This window comes from Podarcis gaigeae (genome assembly GCF_964106915.1).
Source record: "Podarcis gaigeae genome assembly, chromosome: 8".
NCBI lineage: Eukaryota > Metazoa > Chordata > Lepidosauria > Squamata > Lacertidae > Podarcis > Podarcis gaigeae.
In genome coordinates this window covers 58,114,395-58,139,554 of record NC_139684.1, presented here as the reverse complement: position 1 = coordinate 58,139,554, position 25,160 = coordinate 58,114,395, and the positions used below count along the sequence as shown (strand labels likewise).

Genomic DNA, 25,160 nt, shown 5'->3' with positions numbered 1-25,160 from the left:
CTTAAGAGCGCCCCTTGCGCGGGGCAGCAGGCTGCTATCCACAGCCTAGGCAGGCCTGCGGGAACTCTTCTGAAGGCTGGCGGCGGAAGAAGGGCTTTTCTTCCCACCGCCAGCCTTCAGAAGGCTGATCTGAAGGCTGGTGGTGGGGAGAAAAGTCCTTCTCCCCCCCGCCAGCCTTCAGAAGAGCTCCGGGGACAGACTGTCCCCGGACCTGGTCTGAAGGCGGTCTCCATAGGAACGCATTAATTGATTTTCAATGCATTCCTATGGGAAACCGTGCGTCGCAAGACGAAAAACTCGCAAGAAGAAAAAGCTTGCGGAACGAATTAATTTCGTCTTGCGAGGCACCACTGTATCCTCTTCAGGAATGTCTACCAAGCCACTCAACTGTGCACCTTGAATTTATTTGATTGCCAAGGTTTTTAACATGACATTACTTTTGCTGCTTTATTTTTGTGTTTGAAACATTAAAAAATATATATATACATGCTGTGCTGAACTGGGGTGAAGTATTATATAACGTTTCCCAATGTCATATTTTTTCCAGAGAAAATTTCCCATTTTTAAACATTTGTTGTTTCATAAATGAACTAGTAATTTAATGGGCCAGTATGGAAGCAATGCTAAACCACAAGGCAGCACAACTTGAGGTCTTGAAGAGTCTGTGGAACTACAACTTCCATCAATCCTAACCACCCACCATGATAGCTGGGGTTGATGGGAGTTGAACATCACATGGATGGCCACAGGCTGTCCAATCCTTGGTTTGGGTTATTTGTACGATCTACAGACTTGTATACCAATTTCATGTTTCATGTTGAATCCACTTACAATTTTAAACTAATCAAAACGCTCCATTATATCGAACTCTAGGAACTTAGATTGGTTCAAGCAATCCAAGACCAAACTGTGCCTTAAAATCTAACCATAGTTAGACTGACAAGAACTACCAGAGTTTAGACATAATCAGGATTTTTTGTTAGTTTAAAACTGGAACTGGATACTTCCAATCACCTTCTTTGGCACATCTCCGAGGGAAGGGCGCGGCATAAAACAACTCATACATGTAACAGTAAACTATGGTTTAATAAGTTGTATAATTTAGCCCAATGAATAAACAGAAGTCAAATTGTGGAATGGACACCTTACTGTAAAATTCAAAATTGAAATTGTAATTAACTTTTCAGTTAACTATCTCTTGGAAGTGCATATTCTTATACACAGCACTTCAGGTATGGTAAAATTATTCTTTAAAAAATTCAATTAATAATAATTGCCAAGTAAAGCTATGCACTAGGTCAAATACAACATTAAAATGCACCAAGTATATTTATTTAATTCCTCCCACAATAAAATATTTCAGTTCAACTACCTCTGGCTACTAAAAGATCTCTTCAAATATGTATGTAGCAAATAAATTAGCATGGCATGGTTTACTTTTTGTTTTGTTTTGTTTAGTACATTATAAATCAAATAGTCATCTTAAATCTTCTCTGAAGCTCTAGGAAATTGTACAAAAACCCCACATGACTATTTTTATCTTGTATGCCACCTTGAGTAATTCTCCATTAAAAAATCAGAGATTGAAAAATAGGGTTAATAATAGTATCTCACATACCGCAGCTATTAATACAATACTTAAGAAAAACAATACCTTTACCACTATTACCTAAGCCTGCTTTTTATTATTTTCACAACAGATTTTTGCAACTTCTGACTAGCTGAGACTAAACTTTTTACATTACTTATGGCTAGCCTAATTGTGCCAATCTAACAGTCAGCTGAAAGTCAGACAAACATCAATCAATCAATTTTAGGAATGAAGACAACTTGCCTTTTGGAGAAGGCTATCCCCATTTCCTCCTTCTGAGATGCCCCATAAATGGAACTGATTGTTGTGGGGCTTTTGCACACAGGACTTTTCCTTGTTGGGCTCAGGCCTGCTAAATTATGCTCAAACTGATGTGAGCCTGCCTGGAAGGAGCTGCTGCTCTGCAGAGTCGAGCCCAGCTGTGAAGGGTTGGAAGATGTAGGACTGGGCTTCTGAAGTGGGCTTGGCCTAGGTGAACGGCGCCTCACGACAACTGACTGGAGAGGGCTCTTTAGTGCTGGGCTTCGCTCTTTTGGACTCAACTCTGTCACAGCAGAGGCCCTTGATGCTGAACCTGTGCCATAAGCACCCACTTCTTGCCAAGATTTCGATCCCTCTGAGGATTTGGCATCCTGTGCAGTTCCTCCTGAGAAGGGCTGTTCCTTGGTGTCATCCCCTTGGTTGTCTCCAGCACCCTGAGACCCCCTGGCATCCTTGGAAGAAGACTTCTTCTCCTTCAATGACCGACGTTTGGAGGACTCGCCTCTGCTGTGATTAGAGGAGGATCGAGATGATGAAGACCTCCTTGACCTATCAGATGAGGACTTGTCAGAATTTCTTGAATGGCTTCTAGATCTTGGGGATGGAGATCTCCTCTTGGGTGACCGAGAACGTGAGCGCCCCCTACGAGGGCTATAGGCTTGGCGGTAGTTTTGCCAGTTGGACCTGTAATTTCCATAGCCACCTCGGTTATATTGACCCCATGGGTAGAACCCTCTGTTCCTTCCACGGAAATAATAGGGTCTCCGATAACCTCTGTTATGCCCTCGGAAATCCCGGTTCTGGTAGACCCGCTGGTGGTTCCTCTCCCTGTTATGAGATGGAGAGTATGATCTCGAACGGGACCTAGAACTGAGAACAAAGAAAAATGTATTTGGAAATTGCTACACACAGTACTACAGCATTCTGATTGCAATACAAAGACATTAACCTGTTTTCATAATGATGCATAGGTTTCCCCTTAGCTCATCTCCGACTTCTATCTCATAATGATAAGTATGCTCCCCTTCCTTAAAAACAACCCTCAGCAATGCAGGGCAATGCAGATGGAACAAAGTTGCTATTGCTAGGATGAGTGTTTTCCTTCAAAACCACTTCAGACACAGAGGAAGCAGCATTTTCTCCCTCAAAAGGCCATCCTCAGAGCACCCACCTTCCAGAGTTCAATTTGCAGCATGGGGCAAATGTACCCAATAGGGTAGAAAGGAAACCATTATTTGTAACCTTTCAGTTTTATTTACTATAACCCAGCAAAGATTCCACTTCATGGATGATTTGTTTTTAAAAGGCAACAAAAAGCTCTCTTCCCCCACACGCGACAGAAAAATTAAACAAGAAATGGAGTATCAGACATTTCTCTGTCTTCCAATAAGGGAGTTAAATGGCCAGCAACTTTCTGCCATCAGGGCACACTACTCAATCAAATAGATTTTTTTTAGGTTCAAGTCTTTTGTGTTTGTGGATTTTTAAAGGAATATTGTGTGATTGAGTTTATTTTTATATTTAACACACCACATTAAATAGACGTATCTAGTATGAGGGGCATGATGTGGAAGATACAATTTCAGGATTAAGTTCCCTTTTTTTGGGTTATAGTGTGTCAGACTTGGACCAGATAGATCCAGGTTTACGTCCCCACTTAGCCATGAAGTTCAGAGAGTGATGTTGGCTTGGTCACTACTCTTGCAGTCTATTCACTTCATATAATAACTGATACAAAGCTACTAATAAATCTCACTGGTGCTCACAAATGGGGTGCAGCTGCCCATGAATGCTGGAGTGAGACTTGAAATAACAGGTGCTTTGCAGGAAAAAGAAGGCCAGACGCTGCATCTCCCAACTGAAGGATTGGGGTGGGGAGATGACCGAGCAGGGAACAAAACTGCCACTGAAGCCCTGAAGAACCACAAACCAGAATAGCCCAAATGGATGACTAATCTGAGATTAGGCAAGGATTATGTAACAAGACGTTGTGCTGGTGAGGAGCTACACAGTCAAATGAAAACAGGTTTAAAAACGGAAAAGCAAGGTCTGCAGTCTAAAACAACATCTGGTACAATTTCTACACAAAGAGAAGTTGCCGCCTTGTTTCTTCCGTGAATCCAGCCTCTTTTACTATTAAGAAAAAAACCAGAGCAGCTTACCTTGGATTCTGTCTCATTCGCAAACAGTTTCAGCAACGTTAAGAAGGAATAGACATGCACACAGCCCAGTGCAGACAGTGAAAATGAGCTAATTATGAGGTGTTCCACAGCCCACGTAGGAGCCAGTCCCTAGACAGCTACTGCATTTTGTTATCAATTAACAGCTGAGGGACCTGTTGCCTGATCCTTCCAAAATCCATTTTGCCATTTTAAGAGGCATGGAAAATGAAAAGTTTCACTTCAAAGATCTGCAGAGGCTGTTCATGAGAAATCACTTGAAAGGACACAGCACATGAAATGCAGCTGAGGTTGTGCAGCTGGGGGGCGGGGGGAGAACATGCAAGTTATTTCTCCCCAAAGCTTGCAGCTGAGTAACTGCATGGGTTCAAAGCCACTACAGAAAATAGAGCTACTGGGGTGGAACGACTCCTACAAAGAACTAAATAGATTATGACTAGAGTTGAGGCAGAGAAGGAGAATTCCCTGGAGAAAGACACAAATGTAATACAAGCCACATTCTCTGCAGTCAAGACAGCAAAAGCAACCAGCTGCCCAAGCTGCTTCCCTCTACCACAACAAGATTCTGACCAGCAAGCCTATTATCCCTAAGAAATGAAGCCTACGTAAGGCAGGAAACCTACCTCAGTGAGTTTTCTATACTTTTCCTAGATTTGTATTCCCCAGCCTCTTCCATTTTACTTCTCCAGCCAAGTCATATGCATAATCAAAGTTTCTCCAAAAGCTGTCTGTAACCAGGGACATTTTGCATGCTGGGCTCATTCTCCATTGGCAGAGCTCCCCTCAATGAAGCCGAACATTCCCAGCCTACTGGTAAGCCCTTCCTAATGCTTTTACCCTCTGTAAGGAGATCGTTTGTGCTTCGGCTCCTCTTCTCTTTCTGGCATTGTCCTTTTCTCCTCCCCCTGTTGCATTTTACTGTTCCCTTTCTGTATCTTTCTCAGAAACCACACACACTAATTATTAACAGCCACTTATGCTTCTGTCCCAACAGTTACAGAAAATCTGCCAGCTTTTCACCATTATTTTAAAAAGGTAACAAAATAAATGACTGATATAAACAAAATCTAACTAGAGACTCAAATTCTTCTGAAAAGTAAAGCAACACAATGAACAGCCAAGTGGGGTTTGGTTCTGCAGGATGTGCCAATAAACAGATCCCAGAAATTATTCAGAATGTTCTTCTTGTTAACAGTCCAGGTTTAAATAACCAACTGGAAAAGCACAGAATTAGTACCCTTTCCTAACTTTCACTAGCAAAAATCTTCACCCATCTTTCTCTGCAATATAGCTCTCTACTGCATTGTTTTTAGACATATATCCTGAGCTGTGAGTTAAGATCAGTAACTTTTCATTAGAGACAAAGTTCTTGCAATAACCAACTTCAAAAACAACAACTCAGAAGGGCCTAGTATAACCAAAACACAGAGAACACTGGGTTAAAAAAGCTACCCACATCATGGCCGAGCAAGAGCTATTTGGATGGTAAGGTTATAAAAATAGAACTGGTTGGCAGACAAAAGAAGTAACTTAAGACGGTAGAATAAATTGGAATCTAGCAAAAGCTTTCCGCAGGAGAATTCTCATTTCTGCAGGGCTCCCCTCAGGTACAAAGAAAAGAACACAACACAATTAGAAGCAACCAATGGCACTTACCTCAGCCTGCGTTTTCTCGATCGAGAAACAGACCGGGATCGGGACCGAGATTTTGAGAAAGACCGGGACCGGGATCGAGAACCAGATCTTGAACGAGAGGAACGGGACCCCGATTTTGATTTATTTGTTTTTGACATTTTTTCTCACTCCTTTCACTTAATTCTGTCAACATAGAGGGAAAAATAAAAACAACAACAAATGAATCGTTTTTCCAGATTCTTTCCTTGGCTGTTTGAAGATGTCCAAGAATAGCAAAATTCTCTTTGCAAAGCAAATAACATATATCCAACAGCCTTTGCAAGTTAGCTCTAAAAAGAACACCAGAAAACTTGAGAAGTCTCTGGACACCCTTTTATTCCATAACAATTCCAATCCTGCTTTTGATTTAAGTCTACTAATCACAAAGCCTATACATGTCCAGGTTCCTGTAACTATTCCTTTATGTGGTGAGAATGGAGTCCTAACAGTCACCAACTAACGCACTTAAGACAAAAGAACACTTACATACTATCTCCCATGGATGAGGTGCCGACTGTTTGAAAGCCCTGCCGCTGGTAAACCAAGTTATACACTTGTTACAATCAAGCAGCCACTAGGGACTCTTGTTGCAGCCAAAATAAATCAGGAACCCTTCCAAATATTTCAAAGGTTCAAATGTTGGTGATGGAAAAGGAGTTTCTCAACAGCTTTGAATAATTAATTAATAATTTTAACAGGAAGAAATGTAGCAAAATTATCTCAAACGGAAATCCCACGATTATAAGCAGGGGCAAATCAACCATCAGGCATGATGCAAAGCAGAGAATGATTAGGTCGTTTCTCAATGATGATTTTGTGTGTGTCCAGTTTTACACTCAGGGAAAAACTCAGCACGTGAGAGAAAAACACACCATTTTAAAGAGAAAACATCAAATACCAATACAAATGAAAAGCAACTTTATTCAATGCCACCCAAAATATCCTAATACAAAATAGAAAAAAGCATTATTTTATCTTTTTAATTGGTTTTATAAAGTACTACAAACATAAAACACTTGCAGAAGCCCTATAAAAAGCAACTTACTACTTAATCTGTTTATTTCTGTAAACGTTTTCCATAATCATATTTGGAATTTTTGTTTTCAAAATTGGCAACTTTAACATAATCCACAAAACAGCTCTTGGTACAAGACTTGTTTCACCCTCAACCCAGCACAGTTCTAATTCAGGGTAGCAATAAAAAGAGTGCTCCCTTACATTCCCAAGCCATTTTTGAAATGTAACGGGTAAAGTGGCATACCTCAAGTAATCCTGAGTGAGGACCTGAAATCCTCCCTCTACTTCTGCCAGGACTGTTCAGTAGTCCTAACTCTATAAGCTAACACCTGGCCTGGCCCATCACTTTCACTGTACAAAGAGCAAACTGAAGCTCAAGTTCTGTTCAGCAAAGTATGTTTTGACTTCATTCATCAGTCACCCCTTAACTGGGAATACTTTTGCTTCTTAGAAACTAGGGACAAATTCAGATGTTGTTTCTGCCACACACTCTCCTATACACATTCCAAGCAATTAAATAGAGTGAAGCAACAACACAATTGAGTTCCAGACAGTGTGGTCTCAAGGGTTAACACTTCACTCTCCTCCCACTCCAGCACAAGTACTCCTATTTCAGAGTCAGCTGTGTTCTGAGCATTCAAGAAGCCCTAGATTAGATTTTAAAGATTTCAGGCTCTGCTGACATGTACCCAACAGGATATAAATGTGGGGAGAGATAAAAAAAGAGATGACAATCAGAAGAGGCTCCAAAGAGCACATATTTTAGTGGCATGCGCGCGCGCGCGCACACACACACACACACACACACACACACACATATGCGTGCCACTGAAATATGTGCTCTTTGGAGCCTATTCATTCATTCTCTCACATATCACATATCTCTCTCTCTCTCTCTCTCTCTCTCTCACACACACACACACACGTTTAGTTCTTCCTTGAAATGTGCCAGAAAAATCTACAACTTTTACAGATGCATACCTCTCATGCATGATGCTATTTAGATTTGTACATATAAATCAGGAAAAGGGAACATTTGCAGCCTTCCAGATGTTATTGGACTTCAACTCACAACAGTCCCAGGCATCATTGGTAAATGACTGCAGTCCCGCAACATCTGAAGGGCCCAATAAAAACAGCAGTGTAGTGGTAAAATTTTAAAGTCCAAGTATACCTTGGAGATATTGCGGGTTTCGTTCCAGACCATCGCAATATAGTGAATATTACAATAAAGCAAGTCACACCATTTTTTTTTTGTCTTCAAGTGCATATAAAAGTTATGTTTACACCAGTGGTGGCCAAACTCGGCCCTCCAGCTGTTTTGGGACTACATTTCCCATCATCCCTGACCACTGGTCCTGTTAGCTAGGGATGATGGGAGTTGTAATTCCAAAAACACCTGGAGGGCTGAGTTTGGCCACCACTGGTTTACACTAAACTGTAGTCTTATTAAGCCAGGCCCCCCAGGCTGCAGGGGTGGAAGGGGAAAAACCTGGTTCCAGCCCTAGCCAGCTCCACTCTCGTGGTCAGAAGAGGGACAGTGGCAGCAGGAGGCTTCCTTCTCCTGGAAATGGCCAGGCTGCCTGTAGCTGCACCCGCATCCTCCTAAGGAGCAGTATCTGCTAAGCGCAATAAAGCGAGGTATGCTTGTACAAGCACACATAATGACAGCCGTCATTGCTATCACCCCCCTCCCTGCAAGGAGAATTCAATAATGCAGGCACAACAAAGAGCAATAGAACACAGCATAATACCCAATTTATTAAGATTATATAGGAAATCATGAGCATTGAAATTCCTAAACATATGGAGTTCTCCTAAACATTTGGCTGTCAATTAACTGCTGCATTTCTACAAATTCTGGCCCACAGCTCTCTACTTTTAAAAATTATCTTTTTCTTGAAATGTTTTCAGAATTGTACAAAACAGTAAAATAAACATGAAGAATCTCTTAAATGTAATGTACATCTCATACTTTGCCAAAAAAGAATGAGCACTTTTTTTGGAAATAAGACCTTTAAAACAATTTTCAGAGGGGTGTGACTCTACCAGCAGTAATAGGAACTTTAAAAAAACAAGGCCCTAAATATAGTTGAGCACGTGTAATGAACTTACACAATGTAAAAAATAAATAAGTTAAAGAATCAGGATTGGAAAAACATAAAATGTATGCCCTCCTAGTATGCCCTGCTGATGCAAGATATCTACTACTACAGAATCCCTGACAGCTGGCCATTCAGCCTCTACTTAAAAACTTCTAAGGATGCAGCCCTATGATGAAACCCATTTGCTGATTTGCCATGGACTGAGTCCATAACAAGAATTAGTGTTACACAGTATTTAATATAGAAGTTGTATCCAACATTAGTTGGATCACTGAAATTAATGGGCATGACTAAATCAGGTCCATTAATTTCAATGGGTCTACTTGGAGTATGACTAATGCAGGATACAATCCACTGGCTTTTTTTGGCATGTTTTTAAAAACTGTGTTCTACCCTGCCTGGTCAGAAAGTGGTCTATAAATATTTTAAATAAATTTGCATAAAGGTTATGCAATATACACACTCAAGCCCTGTGGACAACCTACCTTACTTGGACTGCTTTGTCACAACTTGATGGTTGCCTGGCACTGTCTCCTTCCACTTGAAATAAAAAAAATTCTGCAAAATAAAAGTAATTGTTAATATTGCAACTGCTCACAGGAGAACATCCACAATAACCATTCTACCTTGAAGAAAGGTGTAAAGGCAGCGCTACTCTAATTAAGCCTTCCTCAAATCTGTTACTCTAGCACAAACCACTTTGTTTTCTCAAGTAACTGTGTCCATGTATAAGCGTAACAAACTTGAACACACCTCAGTAGTAATCTCACACTTCTCCAGTCCCTGCAAGGAGAGACAACCAGCAAAATTTACAAAGGCTATGACTGTGAAAACATTCAGTTAGTTGTCTACTGGTTGGTCTCCTAGTATCATCATATGGCTTTCTGACAAACAAACAAACCTGAGGGCAAAGACTGTGAATGTTTTTATTAAACTGCAAGCTGCTCGAGAGCCCTTCTGGATCAAGGGCAGGGAAAAAGTCAGCTTGCATTGTCAGCCTCACAAGCAAGCACTAGAAATAGGTTATCATGTTCCTGCTATGTCCTCATGGCTTTAAAAAGATTTTCAAAAAGTTGGGGCATAACATTATGTTTGTAGACTGGGAAAGGTTATGGAACACCGGTTTGAAATTTACGGCATGCACTGCCTTGAAGGAAAATATTATGAAAATGGTATACCGGTGGTACATGACCCCAGTCAAGCTAGCTAAGATATACCATCTGTCTGACAATAAATGTTGGAAATGTGGAGAGGCGGAAGGGACATTCTTTCATCTCTGGTGGACCTGCCCGAAAGTGAAGGCCTTCTGGGAAATGATCCATAATGAACTAAAAAAGGTACTGAGATTTACCTTACCTAAGAAACCAGAGGCCTTCCTTCTGGGCATGGTGGACCAGAGAGTGCTTAAGAAGGACAGAACCTTTTTCATGTATGCTACCACAGCAGCAAGGATCCTGATTGCAAAATATTGGAAGACACAAGATTTACCCACGCTGGAGGAATGGCAATCGCAGTTGATGGAATATATGGAATTGGCTGAAATGACTGGCAGAATCCGAGACGTGGGAGAAGAAACAATTGAGGAGGACTGGGAAAAGTTTAAGGACTATTTGAAAAAACACTATAAGCTGTATGAATGTTAAAAAAATGCACCTTTCAGGAAACTCTAGCTTCAGCAAATGTAAGTTAATGAAATGAAAATTAAGACACAAGAATTTAGAGGTAAAATAATGAAACAACTTTATTGTGTTTAATACAAAGCATATAAGAATTGGGTTACAGTAAAATTGAAATTAGGGAACATGATAAAATGGAAGATACAATAAGTTTTGAAATAAGTTAACAAATTGCTGATGCTTTATAAGACAGGGAACGTAGGGTTTGGAGGATGTGGGGAAGTCCTTAAGATTGGATGGAAAAAGAACATGGAAATTTGTTATTCTTCTATTCTATTTTCTTATAACTATTCTTTATTCTTTTTTCTGTATTTCTCAAAAGTAATAAAAATATTTAAAAAAAATAAAATAAAAAGATTTTCAAAAAGTAACACAAAAATTTTTATGCTGTCTGGGGTGGCTTTATAGCTTACACAAATAATGAGACATAAGGTAGTACTATTTAAATTATTTTAATATATTTAAATTATTATTATTTGTTCTTTCCTCCCACCTTCATATGAACTCCTGTCAATCAAAATATTTATTTCTCTGTGGTCAACCATTGAAGCAATATGTTGCTATGCGTCATTTTGTGTCTGTTAAAATTGTGGTGGTTTTGGTATATACACTCTGACAGAACTTTGTTAGTGTGCTTGGAGAAGTTCTCTGAGTGTTCACTGTTGTGTTTTATTTTTATTTTCATCTTGTGTAATTGTTGCATACCATATGTAATTAAAAGTAAATAAGTAATGTTTTGAGAGGCATTTAAGTTAAAAAATAGAAAGGTAGATAGAAAGTATAAAACAAATATGTGAACAGTTACCATCTGTACCCATATCCTGCATAAGGTCCACCAAGCCTTAGCACGGGGTAAGGAACCTCTGGCCCATGGGCCAATTCAGGCTTAGCATAGGTCCCAATTTGAACTGCAAACAGTGTCCACCTGCCCCACACCTGACATCATTTGTGTGGTCAGGTGTGTAGCAGGAAGAGACATGGAAGGATTGGGTGCATGAGTGAGATCCCCATGTGGAACTCAACTATGCAGCTGGTGTCTGCAGAAAGCAGCTTTGTGCTCCAGTCGTTGCCAAGCAAAGGGCTGGCAAAGCCTCTGGCACTTTGGTTCCCAAGTGACTGACAACCAGTGTCATGCAAGGTACTTTTGAGAGGTTAGCAGGACAATCTACCTATCAAAGTTGGCCTGTGGGGGTGGGAAGGGATTATGACCTGTTGGGCCAGAAAGATTTCCCACCCATGCCTTCGAATGAGCCACTGCTCTCGTTCCTCTTCCTGCTGCCCACACATTGATCGCAGAAGCTGGAGTCTCTGTCTGGAATTGCTGTGCTCAACAATCATATATGCCAAGACAAATAAAGCTTTAACTGCCACATAAATCTGTCAGCAGAAATTTCCAGGGGGGTAAGCTGTGCTAGTTTGTTGCAGCAAAAACAATAAAGAGCCTTGCCACCTTAGAAGGCAACCACAATTTCATGAACCAGTCTTTAAGTTGCCACAAGACTCATTGGTTTGAATCTTTAGACAAATCCCCTAACCCATCCTACACTGTTCAGGAGCACACACACACACCCCCGACCCTACAACAAGGCATTTTGGGGGGTGGGTCCACTGCAGAGATGAGTTGGGAATTGGAAACTTTCTGTCCATGCACTTCCTGAAGTTAACTAATCTTGGGGTTTGCTGTTATGCTGATAGCAGAAGCTTATCAAATGCTGAATTTTTTCATTTGCTGTTGCTTTAGCTTGGCTGAAATTGGCTCTTAAATGCTAATGATTAACCAAGAATGGGAGCTGAAGAACAGAATTTCTGCAGAGAAGCACTGGTTTTAAAATGAAGGGTGCAAAACTGTAACTGTCTTAAATGCTTAAAAAATCTGTGCTGCAGACTGTTACACTTGTTTTCTGGAGTTCGGAAGAAAATGTGAATGAAAGATACCTTTCATGGACAAAACTTAATACTTACAATCCAACAACCTTATTTTTATTATGAAACGAAGAGATAACTACCATACCTTCATGAACTACCAATAGACAGAGTTTTGTTGTTTTGTTTTGTTTGTTAACTAGAGAGGCTTAACTAGAGAGGCTTGGGAACACAATGAAATCAGAACAAAGCAGATTGGAAAAAGTGTGCCCCAGTTAGAAAGGACCAGAACTGCCTTGCCTGCTAGGCAACCCCTGTTGCCTGCAATCAATTCACAAGAGGAAAACCATAGCGTGGCATACACAAAGAGCAGGTGCTTAGCGAAAAAGTGCTGGCAAACCAAATGCAGGCAGCAACTGTTTTAGGCACATCCAATATGTGTGTGACTGCACATTTGTTCATCATGCTGACCTGGAAGTGACCTGAAATCATCACAAAAGAGGTAGAATGGGGCGGAGGCAGAACAGGCTTACATAGGCCCTGTCAATGTATGTACTGTATTGGGGGGGGGGGTCCTCGAACGTTACCCCCATGCAAATTGGTCATTGCCTTTAGCTGTAGATGATGTACATGGGCAAGCCAAGTGCAGGGTCACCTCTCTATACGTACCATGAGAACACTATCTCAACTCCAAAAATGGCAGTCAGTTGAAGACCTCAGCAAGGCATAATTAAATGCAGTGCTTTTTTTCTAAAACAAAATTTCAGGAGTACAGTGGACGCTCGGGTTGCGAACGTGATCCGTGCAGGAGGCACATTCACAACCCGCAGCGCCGCGTCTGCACACGCACGGGTTGCGATTCATCGCTTCTGTGCATGTGCTACCACCGAAACCCAGAAGTAACCCATTCCGGTACTTCCGGGTTTCGGCGCGTCTGTAACCCGAAAAAACGCAACCTGAAGCGTCTGTAACCCGAGGTATGACTGTACTCTCATTCCGTCTGAGACTTAGGAAACACCATGACAGGAAATGAGGCCGCCATCGGGAGTAGCAGCGGAACTGACGATTCACTGTGCTAAAGAAACGAAAAATGTTAAAACTTTAGTTTCTTCTCCTGTTACAATTCACAAAATGTTTAGGGGTGTGTGTACCCCTGCGTACTCCCAGACAAAAGGCACTGATTAAATCAAAACATACACATTGAAAAATTATATACTGATTAGAAAAATAGGATTCCCTGTTTTAACTATGTTCCATGATTCAAAAAAAGCCGTAAGAAATATCAGGTGTTGGAAACAAAAGCAGTTTTTGCACATACTGTGACCCTCAAATCATCTTAATCCCTGAGCCACTCATTTTCCACTGTTAATCAGGTGCAGTCCACAAGTTCCACTTTCCGCAAAAAGTTGCTCTGTGCATAGAAAGATTTTACACCAGGCTCCTTTTGTCCGCAAATCAAATTGCTTGCATGCTGTAGTGTAAAGTTATCAATAACACAGATATAAAAGGATATGTTGCTTTGTATTTTACACTTCTGAAGTGTTTGGGGAGGGAAACCTGGGACTCTGCAATTGGAAGTTGTTTGCTTTGCTTTCCTACTGCCACGGCTGCAAGCCAAAGGCAAGTAAGGCTTCAATTTTTATGCTATTTTTTAAGCTGGAGAGGAAAACATACCTTTTGTTCAACACAACAAAGCCCAGAAGTCCCTCACCAGCAGGTGTGGCAGTAAAGTGAGCACTCCTCAATGTAGTCAATCCTTTCAATCCACCTGCAATTTTTTAAAAACAAGAAGTCACCACCTGTTCCATCTCAATCTCAAAGCACTGAGGGCACAGTATGCAATCTCAAAGGATGTTTTAATTGTATTGCACCTAAAAACAGACCATTTATTATCTTCACACCTTGCCATAATTAAGCAGCGATTAACCCTTAGCCACTAGCTTTGGGCTATACAGTCATACCTCGGGTTAAAGTAGCTTTGGGTTGAGCGTTTTCGGGTTGCGCTCCGCGACAACCGTGTTCCGTTACTTCTGGGTTTCGCCACTCGCGCATGCACAGATGCTCAAAATGACGTCACATGCATGCGCAGATACGGTGAATCGCGATCCGCAGACGACTGCGGAACGGATCCTGTTCACATCCAGAGGTACCACTGTATGCTATGGCCTCTCCCCAGGAGAGGTGTGTTGCCTTTAAAGTCTGTCCTAACCGGATAGGAGTCTGCTGTATTTTTTTCTCTCTCTCTTTTGCATAATATTTTATTAAAGCATTTTCATAATACAATAAGAGGGGGAAAAACTAATTTAAATGAAAATGAAAAAGGAAAAGGAAAGAAAACCTAGAGTTCTCTCTCAAAGGTAGCTCTTAACCTTTGTCTGATGCAGAAAGTGGTGGGCCCTCCCAGCTCTCACCCGGAAGCTTTCCTTTCTTCTCCCAGTCTCTCATCTACCACCTTCATATTTGTGCAATCCTAGGCCCCCATAATGGCCTAGAGCAGAGGACACCAGGGAAAACAAATGGGGGAAGAGAGAAAAAAGATGTTTAAAAGAAGTAAAGAACAGAAGAAAAAGGAAAACTAAATAAATAAAATGGACTTCTGCTTTTCTGGCCTCAGTTACATAAAAAATTATTCAAAATATTCACTCTAGGATGACATCTAACTGTTCTGCTAAGCAATATTTTCCCAATTTTTAGACACAAATGTCTCAAATTCATTCATTTTCCTTTCCACACAAAAAGTCCAAAAGGAGTTTTCTATTATTAATAAATATCAACCATGCTTTTTTTCTCTAGTCAAACATATCAGTTTTGCCTCCAATAACTTCAACAAACATTCCTCCATGTTAAACAGTACTGTGAATGTTTTCATCTTTGTGCACACAAGAATCTCTTCACTCTGATTCATCCATAATTATTTTTATATTATGTATTCATTTGCACCTAGTTCGGTATCTTACAATCCAATTTCCTGTTGCATTTGCCATGACTTCCCATCCTTTAAAAAAAAATCCTTCCATTTAAGCTTCTTCCATTCTTTTTCCAAGAAAAGCACCAGATGAGTCTGCTGTATTTCTGAATGAATTCTAAATTCCTATTCAGAACAAGCCTCTTTTATTAAGGATAAGAAAAGGCGGAACATGTGGATTTGGTCAATTTTGTATGTGACTCAACACACATATATTCAAATAACAACTCTACTGTATTATAATTTTCAATTTATGGGCCAGAGTAATTTCTTCTGCTTTGTGTAACCACTCTTTTTTAGTGTCCTTGCAGATGTTTACAAGGGACCAAATAGAAATCATTAATATCATAATTTCAGTCCCTGGGCAGCTATATATAATCATTGATTTTATTTGTATGCTGCTTTTCTATGGTAAACTCTGCTCAAAGTAGTTCACAACATCAAAAAAGGTTATATAATAAAATATAAGATTTCAAGATAATTAATGAACAATTACGAAACAAAATTTAAATAAATACAGTGGACCCTCAGCTTGCGTTACCCTCGGGTAACGTAAACTTCGGGTTGCGAAAGCGGCAAACCCTGAAGTATTTTTCCAGGTTTCGCTGCTCACGTATGTGCGGAAGCACTAAGCCGCGCCACGCGCATGTGCAGAAGCTGTCATCCAGTTGCGAATTCCTCCGGATGCGGCCGGACCTCTGGAACGAATCCCGTTCGCAACTGAAGCTACCACTGCATAACTATGCATGCATAACCAGTGGTTTTTAATTACGGTATACTACTGAGGAGCATAAGCATCTGGTTGAAAACTGATGGGTATGGTGTTAGAAAGACATCTATCATTAAAATGTACAAAAATATATCTATAGAAGAAATATTCTTAAGAGAGTCTCTTCTCCAGTCTTCAGAGTAGCAGCTGGAAGTAGGGAGGCAGAAAAAGGTCCTCCTTTCCTTCTACTCTGCAGTTTTAATCTGAACTCTTAGGCACAGTGCTACGCTCAGAGCTCAGAAACTGCTCACGCTAATGAAATTCCTTGTCACAAAATGTGCCTAGCACAATGGGAGTTTTGAACACTATGCAGAAGTACTACATGCACACAGAGGGAAACACCTCCCCAGAAAAGAAAAAAGCAGCGCAGTTAGAACTTAGTACTTCTAGAAGCCACAATAATGCAATATCTTTTTCATCTGAATGTATGAACTGAAGCATGTGAAGTTGTTATGCGCATGAACAAATTAAATTATCAAATCTCTTATTTGGATTATATAACAAACACACATCTTTCATTTTAGCCTAAGGGCAATTTTTTCTCCAGGAGAGACAAGCACACATACTGCTCTTTTGAGGTTCTAGCCTTATAAGGAGAGCAGGACATACCCTCAGATATACATTATCAAAATTTATATCTTACCCTTACTTCCAAAGGAGTCCAGAATCACATCATGCTTTAAGGATAGGTGTAAGATGTCAAGGATTTCAAACCAGATTGTCCAGCACCTTACACTGCAACCAGCATTCTTAGTTCTTAGGTAGCCTTTGAGTGTTAAGATTGGATTGCTACCACAACCTGCTTTTGACACTGCACCTGTCCCTTCAACCTATTGCTGTCTTGGAACTCAGCCTTCTGCCTGGATCTACCTCCTACTGCTAACCCTTTGATCCTCATCTGCTTGATGCACTGCCAGACTCCCAGCCTGCCAAGTGACCACATCTATTGCTTTTCTGATTTTTACCCACCTGCACCTGAATTGGATCCCAGCTACAGCTCCTCTCAGAGGTAAATCAAGGCCTAACAATACCATATGTGCTACATTTGGCAAGCTGTCCTTAAAAAGGAAAGAGCAGACTTGCTCAAATACCAGCAAAGGGAGAGAGCCAAAACAGGATTCAGTATTACTTAGAATCTTACTATAGATTTAATCCTTCCACCTCAATTTGGTGAAGAGAGATTAATCTTGCCAAGTAGATAACTTGCTGCCAACTTCTCATCTGCTTTCATTTTATGGGACAGAGTTCAGAATTTTCAGACCAGATTTATTGTTAAGGCCTGCTCTTAAACACCAGATTAGAAGTAACCCATTTTGGTTCATTTTAATTAAACAATAAGCATAGGTCCAAGTATGGACTAATGAGGTGGCTGACTTTGCCTATGTCACTGTTTCTCCCTTGCAAATATTTTGAACACTTTGCTTGGCAAAATAAAACATTGCAATTAAACTCAAACATACAACACCTGTATTTATATAATCCACATTTCTGAGTATCTAATTATTATTATTTATTCTATTTAAAGACCAACAACAAAACAGCAATATACATTAAAAGCAAGAGTTTAAAATGCATTAATGATAAAGCAGCAGATAAATCAGATCTAGTAGTCTAGCACCAGGCACTGATCTCCCAAAAGCTTGGGTGAACAATTGTCTTAAGGAACCCTGCATGTGCCTCCAAATCTTCTCTGAAGGGCATGGGGAAACCCTAGAACAGATTTAGGGGAGCACAAGACGACGAGAGGAGAAGACTGTTCCACTGTGCATGCAGAAATCCTTATGCTGTCAGAACGATCTGCTTAGTGCTATACAGTGGTACCTCTACTTACGTTGACCTCTGGTTACGTATCCTTTGGTATATGTATGCGGCAAACCCAAAAGTATTTTTTCGGGTTTCGCCTGGCACACATGCACAGAAGAGCTCTACTGCGCCATGAGCAGAAGCGATCCCTCCGGTTGCGGAAATCTTAGGATCCGTCCAGAGCTCCGGAACGGATCCTGTCTGCAACCGGAGGTACCACTGTATTGAATGCAAATCAGGGTCAGGGAGTCAAGGTGCCACCACTGAGAAGCCCTATCCCAGGATACTGTACAATGGGCAATGCACATTGATAGGTACCCCTGCCCGTACGGGCCAGTCTTGACAGACTCTGGGGTTGTGCGCCCATCTCACTCAAGAGGCCAGGGGCCAGCGCTGTCCGGAGACACTTCCGGGTCACGTGGCCAGCGTGACATCGCTGCTCTGGCGAGCCAGAGCCGCACACGGAAACGCCGTTTACCTTCCCGCTGGTAAGCGGTCCCTATTTATCTACTTGCACCCGGAGGTGCTTTAGAACTGCTAGGTTGGCAGGCGCTGGGACCGAGCAGCGGGAGCGCACCCCGCCGCAGGGATTCGAACCGCCGACCTTTTGATCGGCAAGTCCTAGGCGCTGAGGCTTTAACCCACAGCGCCACCTGCGTTCTGTTGATAGGACAACAGAAGCAATGAAGTCCTGTATTACTTGTAGCCATGAAAACCTGTGCCTAAAAATACTTTCAAATGAGACCTATCAGCCCAAAACAGAGACAACAATCCCAGATCGCTTAAAAACTTGAGGACCACAGGCTTAGCAGCACAGCCCACTGCCAGAAACGATAGGATCAAGAAAGGATAGAGGGCCATGCAGCTCAGATAGGACTTGTGCTTTAGTAAGGACTTCAGAAGTTTCTATCACAGAAAGCAGAGAAAGAACAAAAGGTAAGTGAATGGATGTCTGATCAGTAACTTCCCTGTGTTCCTCAAAATGCAGTTTAGAACCAACCCAAGGTTTCTAACCCTCAAACCTGAGGTCAGATATGTGTACAAAAGTAAACAAGCAAAATTGGAGTTACCTCTCTGTCCCTGGATCTACAAAGGCCTTGAGAAGTGAGGAGGTCAAGTTTGCTGAAGATACTGTGATTTAGTAGATTTCCAAAAAGATTTCTCCACACTCGGAGATATTGGAGTCATGACGTATAGCTCAATAAACCCAGAATGTAGAAACTGTGAAAGATGTTACAAAATCACTAGAAAAGTGATTTAAATTGTAACTACCAATATCATTAGGGAGGCGGGTGGCGCTGTGGTCTAAACAACAGAGTCTAGGGCTTGCCGATCAGAAGGTCGACGGTTTGAATCCCCGCAACGGGGTGAGCTCCCGTTGCTTGGTCCCTGCTCCTGCCAACCTAGCAGTTCGAAAGCACGTCAAAGTGCAAGTAGATAAATAGGCACTGCTCTGGTGGGAAGGTAAATGGTGTTTCCGTGCGCTGCTCTGGTTTGCCACTGTATTCAGCTGCTTGGGAGCAACAGAACACTCTCATCTCTATTTCGATTCCACAAAATAATTAAGAACAGCCATAGTACAAAAGACTGAAGACACTCTTCTTTCTCCTGATTATATCTACTACATATCGTTCACTATGAATTATCCAGATAACCAAGTGAACTTAACAGACACTTTTGAAATATGGGGAGGAGACCCTGCCAAATCAGCAGGAAAGAGCATTTGTTCTCAAACTCCTTAAAGGACACATTACACATGCTGGCAAGAAGGAAAGAATTAGAACTGTAAATTCAGTCCATCACTGGAAAACAAAATTTGTGCCCAAGATATGACACACCAAGGAGGAATTTTGAAACTGAGTGCTTTATAGCAAAGAGACACCCAAAACAACTTGAAATAGTAAATCATTCAACAAATCAGAAGCAGCGACTTCCGGGTTGGCGCCATCGCCAAATGGCGGACTCCCTCCGAGCTCCGGAGGGAGCCTGCTCGGCAGGGGCTGAGTTCTACTGCGTCGGCGACGCGGGGACCCTCAAAAACCATGGGCGCTGAAACCCATGGGCATGGTGACTCGGCGGGCACCGTTTGCGCCCCCCGACCCGCGAAGGAGCCTTTTTAAAGGCTGCGGAGCGGGTGCCGGGGGGGGGGGTGCTATGAGTCCTCCGCTTCCCCTACCGAGCAAAGCCGCATGCCATTCGGCGGAGAGCGCTGACTTCTTCTATTGAAAATTTGGATCAAAAAGAACAACCCGTGAGTAATTGGAAACTGGACTTAAAAAGGAAAAAAAAAATTTAAATTCGGAGCGAGCGGGGGAGGTGCAAAAAGGAAGTCAGTCTCCCCCCGGTTGTAGAGGATCTAAAGCAAAGGATTTGACAACTAAGATCGAGTGCTACCATATTTTGATAAAGTTATTAACTTCACGATGGAAAACTATAAGATTGGGCTGGAGGAGAAAAGTAGAATGTGAGCTAAAAGGCAACCCCCCCCCCGGGAGCCGGGAGCGATTCGCGAGAGCGCCGGGAGAGGAGCAAAAGAGGCTTTGACAGCTGTCAAAGGAGCTGTCAAAGCTGAAGAATAAAAAGAGAACTTTGTTACGAGGACTTTGCCGGTTATATTCGTTACAAATTGGATATTAACTGTTTAAAATAAGGAATAACAAGTTACTTTGACTGTTGGGTGTGATCTGGAAGGAAACTGAGTTTACTATAATCCCTCTAGAGGGGCTGTGGGACACTACAAGTATTGCTGGTATGGAATTTGAATAGGACTCTTTATCTCCTGGGAAACTGCAGAAATGGAATACTATTTTGTCTACAGAGGTCTCTACACTAAAGGAGACAATAGATTTATCTATTGAAGAATGGAAGGGACTTGACGTAAAGTTTGGTTCCTGAATAACAAAGCCTCTGTAGAGGATTTAGAAGCTTTTGGAATTAGAACATTTTTGCAGGGGAGCAGGAAATGAAGCTAGAGGAAACTGAGGAGAGAGAATAACAAGAACAACATGAACAACAAGAATTGGACAAAGCTGGAAGTGGGAACATTTGGGACATCCAGATTTGAAAGGCCTAAAGAAACAAGATTGGAGTTTTTGCTCTTAAATATAGAGATCTGGATGGAAAAAATGGACCTTTTTGAGATAGAGTTCTTCCAAGATTGGACGTTCAAAATTAAAGATGACCAAAAAGGTGGCAAAGACTTTTAAAAAGACGGCAAAGTGGACTTGTGAAGGATTTTGGCCTAGATGTGGGATCTCCAGAATGACAGCAGGCATTGATGGACACTGGGGAACGCAACCGAGAAAGGGGGGGGGGGATTTGGAATCCAAAGGGTATTAAACTATACTTTATTCTTTTTTCTTTCCTTTTTTATTTTTTTTTAATCTGTTCTGCATATTAAAGAGGGGAACTCGTGGAAGGGAGCGGGGTCGATTTTAGGGGATGGAAAAACACTGTTAACATTGGGTTAATCATAATAAGTTTAAAATTTGGGGTAAGAACTTGCTGAATCTATTTGAAGGAATTGGAATACAAAAGGGGGTGGGGCAGGGAAGTCCTGAAAGGATATTAATGAAAACAAGGTTATAAAATGGATGTTTTATTTTTATTTTTTATTTTTTCTGTTATATTTGAAAATGTTCAATAAATATTATTTTTTAAAAAAACAACAAATCAGAAGCAGCACACTGTTTTGAGTATATGAGACCTAGGTTGCGATGGGGTATCAGCTTTTTGCACTGGTGCCAATTAACTCTTACATCACACTCATTTTCTCTGTCACAGCCAAACAGAACTGTGTCTCTCTCTACTTCCCACCACAGTGAAAAACAATTACTTCTGAAAATGGCAATGAGCCACCTTAAGAAATAACAGTTTTTTGGATTAGGTTTGCAGTTCTGTAAGTTCCAGTAATGTCTATGGGACATCAGAATGTTAATGTATTTTTACACAGGAAAATAATTAAGTTTGTGGTGTAATGGCAGCTGATCCAAGACAAGCTGACCAATATACAGCATTGCAACTCCAGCATATAAAGACTACTATGCTATGTATTTAGAGTTCTACATTAGTTGCAAGCTCACATGTTAATGATTTACAAATCCTTTAAATAAAGATGTCTAGACAGCCTTGAAGACATTTTTTAAAAATTAAGAAGAAAAATGTGGCAGACCTTTTGGGGAACAATTTTCAATAATTCACTGATGCAGCTACCTTTAATAACAGCAATTGTTTTACTAGACTATCTTGTTAAATGAGCCAGAACTAGTACTAAAATAGTTTTTGTGTAATGGGTAAATACAAACTATGATGATGGTGACTTAAATCACATGCTGGTGATAATAGGTAATATTTTTTTAAGTGCACCTTGCATAAGTAAAAAATTGGCTGAGAATTGCATTTCTTATTAAATTAAAACTGGCCTGCTTCTTTGTTCTGAATTCAATATAGGATGTCAATTTAATAAAAGTTTTAATAATTCACACTTGAAGATAAGGATCATAATCTTTCAAAACTCAGCTGCACAGTATCCTCAGAGAGTCACTTTTGTACCTACTGTATTTATCATGGGCCTCTTAAAAGTGAAGGTATGCCCAGATTGAAACAAACTGGAAAGATCTGGCCACCGTGCTGCAGGAGGGATGTGCAGAATCCCAGACTGCATTACTTGGCCAAATACATAAATATAATTCTGCTCTCTGTAACTTTTGAAGGTACCTTTCAAATATCAAACCCTAAGAATGCTGCTTGTTTTGTAATCTAGTCAAATGCTGAAGCAGTGCTATCACTTACATTTATCCCTTTGAATCTTTGATCCAATTGATTTGCAGCAGTCTGAATTAGATGGCAACAAAATTATGTTGCTCTGTACTTTTTCCTGCTCGAAATCCTTTGATGCTTAGTCAAGAGGACAGAAACAGATCCAACAAGAAAGCTACAAGCAAAGAATGCACTGAATCCTTTATTCTCTTTTAACAATGACAGTACCTCCCAAGAGGCAAAAATGTATCTTACTCTTGCTTTTTAGAATTGTACTCTATGTACAGCTCAGGACCTGCTTGTCCTCAGTGTATAGCAGGGGTCGGCAACCCGCGGCTCCGGAGCCGCATGCGGCTCTTTTACACCTTTGTCGCGGCTCCGCAGGTCCTCGGGGACCCTGAGCAGAAAAGCAGAAGCGCCAGAAAGAGGAGGGGGATGGAGCTGGGCAGCCGAGCCGGGCAAAGCAAGGCAGCGGCGGCAGCGGAGCTCGAGAAGTGGCGGCTGCTGGGATGAAGGAGGAGGCAGCGGCGGCCGCAGAAGGGCTGCTGCTGCTGCTGCTGGAGGGAAGTTCTGCCAGGCGGCTTCATGGCTCATAGCTTCCCCCGGGGTAGGACAGGCGGCGAGGGGGATGCCTCGTCTGGAGGACGATGAGGAAGCGGCCGAGCAGCTCACGGCGGCGCCTCTTCCCTCATGGTGCAGGGAGCGAGGAGGAAGAGGAGGAGGGCGGTGGCAGGAAGGTGTGCTAGGGCGCAGCGACGGTTCTCTCCTCAGGTGGACGCAGCTGCCACTGCCACCGCCGGCACCTGCCACATGCAGGCGCGTTTGCTTTCGCCGGTTGCGGCAGCCCGCCCGCCCTTAGGCGCCGCGCGACATCGAGAGCCGCCCACCCAGGCCACGCTCTCCTCAGCCCAGTGTGCGAGGCACCTGAGGTGAGGGAGAGAGAGAGCGCGCTTGAGGGAAATGGCGGGGCGGGGTTTTTGTGTGTGTGTGGGGGGGTGCTTCTGGATCCTTTTCTGTGCCTTGCTTCTGAGTTGCCGCCGAGTTGAGGGAGAGCACCTGAGGTGAACCACAAAATGGGCCTGCCCTCCCTGTCAGGGAGGAAGGGGTGAATTACTCAGTGATGAGGAGGGGGTCCAGAGGTAGTCAGCAGGAGAGGAGGGGGAGCACGAGAGCAATTGCAGAGGGAGGGGGGGGCTGTTAGGCACCAAAATCCTGCATGCGGGATTTCCCCCATTCTCTCGTGCCTATGCAATTCCTGCCCTTCTCCCTTCCCCCTCGAGATTTGCTGCAGAGACAATCAAATGAAGAAGAAAGGGAAGAGTATTAGCTGACATGTCCCCGGATCCCATGGAAAGCACCACAGATTTCTTTGCTTACCAGCTCTTTTTATTTTAAGTTGGCTTCAAACCTGTAATTGTGTAGGTGTGTGTGTGTATACATATACACACATAAATATTCATATCTCTTCCCTCTCACCTTCCTTTCACCCAGTTTCTCTGGCACTGGTTTATAAATGCTGCTATGTAGAAATGATGAGAAAGTTGCACCAGCAGAAGGAATGGATATGTGCTGTTAGTAAAAAGAGAGGGAGTTGAACTGCAGGGAGGGACAGACACTTTTCTATGTATTAATTTGTATAATGCCCTCTATGCACATGGTGCTTTGCGAAAAAAGGAATATGAGAGGAACCATACCCCTCTTTGCTATCTGAAATAGACTCAGGGAAAAGAGAGAGAATGGGGGAAGGGGAAGAATGTGTGGTTATTTACATTTGGCTTGTTTTGCGGCTCCCAGTTATTTTTTTTCCCCGGAAACGGGTCCAAGTGGCTCTTTTTGTCTTAAAGGTTGCAGACCCCTGGTGTATAGGAATTGTAACGATTTGATACTGTACAAGCCTTACATAAAAGTCTTTCTGTTAACAGAGCTTTAGAAATCATTTTGGGAGACTAAATTTATGAACACTGTGTCTTAAAACATTTTGTTCATCATTCTAAAAGAAAACATTTCATTTTCTGGGCCTTCACATCTCTATAAACAAGATCTGATCATCACAAGGGATTTAAGATTAAATCTCTGACTATCAGATAACTGAATTTGTTTGAATATAATTATTCACGTTATTGTATTCTTTTTTCTTATTTAAATATCTCATTTCAACTACTACATTCAAACATACATTGGAAATAAACTTTTAAGATAAAGAAAGAGGAACTGATAGCAATAATTTAGAACATGGGACAATGAACACTGCATGAAATTTATTGAGTTTTGTTCCCCCTCCCCTTTTCTCAGCTCTTTTAATGTAAATGAATGCTTTATGTCTGCTTAACTGTTATTTTCTGAATAATAATTTGTTTTACTATAATATTGGTTTCTGTTTTTGCCCATTCCTCATAAACTAGCAAAACCAAAGAGATGCTCGTTTAGCAGCTTGTAGCCCCATTTGTAAAAAACAAAAACAAAACTTTAATAAATTCAATTTGTAATTATTGTAAAGA

At 41.6% G+C, this 25,160-nt stretch overlaps 1 protein-coding gene across 8 annotated transcripts in view; it reads right to left on the bottom strand.

Annotated features, from left to right (window-relative positions):
- The window catches only part of THRAP3 (thyroid hormone receptor associated protein 3), a 44,032-nt gene that overhangs the window by 16,139 nt on the left and 2,733 nt on the right, over positions 1-25,160 (bottom strand). For 3 of the 8 annotated variants that reach the window (XM_083751662.1, XM_083751659.1, XM_083751663.1), the window contains exons 2-5: positions 14,042-14,135; positions 9,314-9,386; positions 5,689-5,850; positions 1,835-2,722 (exon numbers count right to left, since the gene is read on the bottom strand). In XM_083751662.1, coding sequence (XP_083607788.1) covers positions 1,835-2,722; positions 5,689-5,825 — 1,025 coding nt within the window. In that variant the 5' untranslated portion in view covers positions 5,826-5,850; positions 9,314-9,386; positions 14,042-14,135. Of the gene's footprint in view, positions 1-1,834; positions 2,723-4,655; positions 4,872-5,688; positions 5,851-9,313; positions 9,387-14,041; positions 14,136-25,160 lie in introns of those variants that run through there. The other 5 variants (XM_083751660.1, XM_083751664.1, XM_083751658.1 and 2 more) reach the window with 4 other exon arrangements.